At 39.6% G+C, this 5,244-nt stretch overlaps 2 protein-coding genes across 2 annotated transcripts; both read left to right on the top strand.

Annotated features, from left to right (window-relative positions):
- Window positions 203-1,272, top strand: LOC109708214. The gene is made up of 3 exons (XM_020229861.1): window positions 203-875; window positions 966-1,122; window positions 1,194-1,272. The coding sequence occupies exons 1-3, from the start codon at window positions 456-458 to the stop codon at window positions 1,229-1,231; spliced, it is 615 nt and encodes a 204-aa protein (XP_020085450.1). The 5' UTR covers window positions 203-455; the 3' UTR covers window positions 1,232-1,272.
- LOC109708073 (protein ANTAGONIST OF LIKE HETEROCHROMATIN PROTEIN 1-like) lies at window positions 2,020-3,482 on the top strand. Its single transcript, XM_020229662.1, has 3 exons — window positions 2,020-2,572; window positions 2,656-2,878; window positions 2,960-3,482. Exons 1-3 carry the CDS (start codon window positions 2,030-2,032, stop codon window positions 3,412-3,414), a joined length of 1,221 nt encoding a protein of 406 aa, XP_020085251.1. The 5' UTR covers window positions 2,020-2,029; the 3' UTR covers window positions 3,415-3,482.

The following is a 5,244-nucleotide window of genomic DNA, read 5'->3' as shown; positions in this document are numbered from 1 at the left end:
AGAAGGTCAAAATTATATTTGCTGTCGACATTACTATATGTTTGGATGTGACCATGATTGTGGGTAAAAATCTTGCAAAATATGATGGCTGCGATCGGTTTGCATGTTAAGTTGATCGAATTGGCAATGATGCCAGTTTCCATTACCATTTGTTGGCATGGCATGGAAGTCATATTCTGTGCAGCCTCATGGTAATCGGGGACTCTCTAAGCCACAACGCGTCATAGCGTTGCTCCCTTGGTTTATCCAGCAGAGAAATCAATTGTGCTACAGTTTATTCAGAGAGGGCTTTCTTATACTCATTACATATTTCTCTTTTGTCTTGTAAATTAGATTATGCATGATGATCTGCTGAGATATTTACATATTATGCTATACTGGTAGAATATCTGTATTTTGTTTTCCTAAACGATGTTGTATTGAGGGGGATAAAATAGTATGTTGTCCACATACAGATGCGACCGAACCATATTCTTTCTAAGTCAAATAAAAACAAATCGAGGGGTATGGATAATGCGATCCCAGGTTGTGATGTAGAGGGTTCAAGCAGGCGGGCCAATCAAATAAGGAGCCGCACTGCTAATTGGACTGATCACGTTGATAGCATTTTGTTGAGTATTTTGATGGAGGAGCACGCACTCGGAAACTACGTTGGGGGTAGTTTTACTCGTGTTGCGTGGGTTAGAATCGTACAGGGTTTCAACTCACAAACTGGTCAAAACTTGACAAAACAACATATCAGTAACCGCCTCAAGGTGTTGAAGAGGCTCTACATGTTATACGACAAACTGACTAACCTTAGCGGTTTGGGTTGGGACACTGTGAACAATATACCCACAGCTGGTGACGCTACTGAGTGGGATGCAGTAATTGCGGTAAGATTTCATATTATAGTGCATACAAACTTTATTTCCTTTAAATACCATATTATGATCTATTTCTAATGTAAGGTTCTTTTGATTAAGGCGAATCCCGCATACGCGAAGTGCAGGGATAAACCATTTCCTGCTTATAACAGCATTGCCTTCTTGTGTGGATCAACTGTGGCGACCGGCCACTACGGGATGTCGTCAGAAACAATGCAACCACCTACTGTTGTTAGTTCATCGTCGTCTTCACCTGGTGAGAATGATACAATTACTCTTGTTAGATTGTTTGCCAATTATCTGTTTGACTAGTTTTGTTTGATCCAGGTGAGGCAAGCACCGGCGGTAATGAAACCGGCGGATAGTGCAGATCTTCGCGTTCGCCTACCCCACCTCTCGGCCAGCCGGTTGTCGTAGGTTATGCCAGTGGATCAGGACATAGCTCGGCAGGTAAACGACCTAGGTCCCACCACCCTCTGCACAGACACGCAAACAATCTACTTCCTCTGCCGGAAGAAAGAAGAAGAGTGACATTGGAGCAGAGGCATTGGTTGAGATGGTAGAGATCGGGAAGCAAAGGCTCGAGATTGCACGAGAAATGATAAATATAGCGAAGGCTAGTCAATCGACAATCCCACCAATTGACGTTTGTATGAGCAGAGTTTATAATCTAGTTTGCACAACGACTATACGTGCCATTGCGGCTGGGATGTCATTGCGGGTTGAGTCGGATAGACATCTTTTTATGACGTTGAATGATGAGCTTGCACTTGTGTGGATTGACCTCCAAGTTGGTGTGCATAACCTTAACCATGGGCCTAACTTTCCGGGATTTTAGATAACCGTCGCTATTTTCTACTGTTGTATATTTGGTTTTGGACATTACTTTTATCTTCGCAGTACTTTAGGTTGCATTATGCTTGTGTGCCTTTTATGTGCATTGGTATTATGTTGCATTATGTGTTGATTTTGGCTGCTTTCTCGCAGATTTTAACATATTTGTGACATAATTACCAGTTTGTAACCTATGTTATGTGGAAAAATTTGTCATATCATGCATATTAACATATAGTGGCTAATATATTGTTCAATATGTACTGCCGTCATTGTGATTGCAATTAGGTTTACTGTATTGATTTTCTTTTTTATGCGTTACAGTTGAAATGGGTGAATTATTGAATCGTTATGTATTCTCGTCGCCAACATTAGTAAATATTATGACATTGCTTGATGAAGAAGATGATTACTGGGACCAAGTATTCGTGATACTTTATCAGCAGGACTATCTTACATTTGCTGCTAACACGTTGCACAGACGGCCTTGTAGAACGCGTCCTTTTTCAGGGCATGAATTAGTTACTGATCTTCTCAATGGCCATCCAGATAGAGGGTACCAGCACTTTCGCATGTCAACAACAAATTTTATGGCACTTCGCGATGTGCTGCTTGCTCGAGGTTTGATACGAGCAACACGACGTATGACAGCCGATGAGCAGTTAGCAATATTTCTATTTTGTGTCGGTCATGGCGTGGGAAATAGAGTGTTGGCAGAAACATTTCAGCATTCGGGAGAGACAATTAGTCGACACTTCAACAATGTGCTACGCGCGCTTGTAATGCTGAAGGACGAATACATGAATTTGCCGCCAAGTAATGTGACGACGCATCCAAGAATTCGGGACAATATAAATTTTCATCCATTTAAGGTAAGTTGGCATAACAGTATAAATTCTTTTCGTTGCAAATGTATATTTCTATAAAATATTTTAGAATTCATTTTATGTTGTAGAATGCAATTGGAGCGATAGACGGAACGCACATTCCTGTGTGTGTCGAAAAGAGTGAGCAACCACGTTTTCGCTGCCGCAAGGGATTTACTTCACAAAATATGATGGCTGCCGTATCATTCGACCACATTTTCTTCTTCATTTGCACTGGTTGGGAAGGATCGGCTGCAGATATGCGTGTTCTTCGATGGGCGTGCGATTCGGGGGGTTTTACAGTTCCCGAAGGTAAATGATAATATATTGATAAATATTCACAAATTAATTCATATGTAAAAAATTACGCAAATACTCTATTTATTGCTATAGGTAAATATTATTTGGTGGATTCGGGGTACGGAAACACTAACCGATTTCTAGCACCTTACCGGGGTGAGCGGTATCATTTAAGCCAATTTGACACTTCTACGCGGGCTCGCACGCATCAGAATCCTCCGAATTTATATAATCATCGGCATGCGCAATTGAGAAATGTGGTAGAGAAGAGTTTTGGTATTTTAAAGAAGCGGTTTAAGATTTTAACTCAAGCAACTCCATTTCCTATCAAAGTTCAATGCTTGATACCTATGGCATGTTGTGTGCTGCATAATTTTATTCGTCGACAACAAGGAAATGATAGATATTTTGTAGAACAACTAGAGCAAGAAGCCCCTGAGGGCGATGTTGGCGATCCACAGCCTATTCCAAGTGGAGGTGATGGTACGACACGAGGGGAGTCATTGCGGCGCTCTATTACCGACCAATTGTGGAATAATCGATCCTGATGAATCCTGCTTTGATCAAAATATGTAGGACTACATATTAATACCATGTGTAATAATTTTATGTAATGTGTTTCAATATTATCATGTTAATTTTGAATATTTATTATGTGCTATGTTACAATTTGAAATTTGCGCCAGTTGCATATACCTGCTTGTACGTCTGTTAGAAAATTGAGTATGTCTTTTTAACACCTGTTGCGCTATATTTTGATATTTTTATTATTGTATTGGTTAAAAAATAATAGATAAAAAATAATCGCATTATTTTATGTACAAATAAATAAATTTAAAATAATAAAACTTATCAATCCTACCACTCACAATTCTCTTTTACACAATAGGGGTAATTTGGTAATTTTACACTTCCACCAACCCACTATCTTCTTATCCCCAAATACCATCCAAACACTTTTTCTCCTATCCCTCCTTATACCTATCCTTATATCTATTTTCATCCAAACACAAAATTACTCTAATCCTCATACTTGTACCTATCCCTGGAACAACTAGTTCTTACTTATCCCCGAACCAAACGGTACCTAAATCTTTGAGTTTTGATCTTCTTGCAAGGCTAGAAACCTAGTAGAGGCCATGAACACATAAAAATTCATATTTTCTTCATGTGCTCTCGTGGTGGATTTCTAGGATTCATGTTAGATGCCCTAGGAATGGTTTGATTGACCTAGAAATAGTTTTAGAGGAGTTCCTAGATGCTTCTAAGCTTGTTTTTGCTTAGTTCTAAGATCAATTTAAGAAATGAGGCTATATGTCATTGTTAGGGCATCCAAAAGAGGGATTTTGCTCAAGTAGGGTTTTGATCTAAATTGAGCTCATACAAACCTAATTGCTAGGCATACGAACGCGTTGATGCGCTCGGTTCGGCAATCCGACGAGTGTACGCGTAGAAATCGGAGAAAAAGCCGGTTTTGGTACAGATTACCACAGCACGCAGAATAGGAGCCCAAAAATTTCGAGATTTGAACCGTAGCACCCTTGCAACCATACAAGGTGGGTGGTGCTTTCCGAAATTATTGAATTTTTTTTTATGTCTAAAGTGTCATTTTTGAGCATATGTATGTATAGTATCTTCATGCATTGTAAGATTGATTGAATTATGTTATTTGCATGCTTGTAGTATAAAGGTGCAAATGAGAATGTTGAACAAAGTAGAAACCCTATGTATGCATGAATGATGACAAAGACCTAGATGAGGTAAATAACAAAATGACATTATGACATATAGATTGTGTGGCATTAGTAAACACATAGAGTGGCATCAAAGAGTTTGAATACTAGAGTTGAACACTTAAAGTGTCACGCCCCAATCCCCGCCAATTTGGTCGGGTTCGGGTCACGTCAACAGACGCCGAACGGACAGAGCCTCCCCTGTCCGCCCAAGGCTCTAACAATACATATAGTTAGGCAATTAACAAGAGAATTGCAAATATAATACAAGGCTTGCACGAGGGCAAGCAACAACGGAAGCGAAAGCTCTAAGCTAAATACAGATTGCACATGATATTTGATTTCATTTAAACCAAATTCAAGTAAACAAAGCTAATGTAAAACTATTACATTCCATTCAACCATCATATCTTTTTACATTTAGTCATCCACTAAATACATGATTGTTTTCACTTTACATACCTAAATCAACAAAATAAAGTTGATACATGTATAACAAAAAGGGAATGACTACAAAATGCATAAAGTCCCCGGTGGCCGCTACCTACAAAGCCAAACCCTTGCCTCGGTCCTCCGCCGCCCCGCTCGTGCTAAGACCTGTAGGGTTAGTGGTGTGAGAACTACAACGAAGTTCCCAGTGGGCTC

The sequence above is a fragment of the Ananas comosus genome, linkage group 3 (assembly GCF_001540865.1).
Source record: "Ananas comosus cultivar F153 linkage group 3, ASM154086v1, whole genome shotgun sequence".
Lineage (NCBI taxonomy): Eukaryota > Viridiplantae > Streptophyta > Magnoliopsida > Poales > Bromeliaceae > Ananas > Ananas comosus.
The sequence above is the reverse complement of the archived record's forward strand: the minus strand, read 5'-3'. Positions and strand labels throughout refer to the sequence as shown.

Coding starts and splice junctions, on each gene's coding strand:
- LOC109708214 (XM_020229861.1), top strand. CDS start 456: ATGCGACCGAACCATATTCTTTCTAAGTCAAATAAAAACAAATCGAGG. Junction 876..965: donor AGTGGGATGCAGTAATTGCG/GTAAGATTTCAT, acceptor CTTTTGATTAAG/GCGAATCCCGCATACGCGAA. Junction 1,123..1,193: donor TTCATCGTCGTCTTCACCTG/GTGAGAATGATA, acceptor TGTTTGATCCAG/GTGAGGCAAGCACCGGCGGT.
- LOC109708073 (XM_020229662.1), top strand. CDS start 2,030: ATGGGTGAATTATTGAATCGTTATGTATTCTCGTCGCCAACATTAGTA. Junction 2,573..2,655: donor TAAATTTTCATCCATTTAAG/GTAAGTTGGCAT, acceptor TTTATGTTGTAG/AATGCAATTGGAGCGATAGA. Junction 2,879..2,959: donor GGGTTTTACAGTTCCCGAAG/GTAAATGATAAT, acceptor TTATTGCTATAG/GTAAATATTATTTGGTGGAT.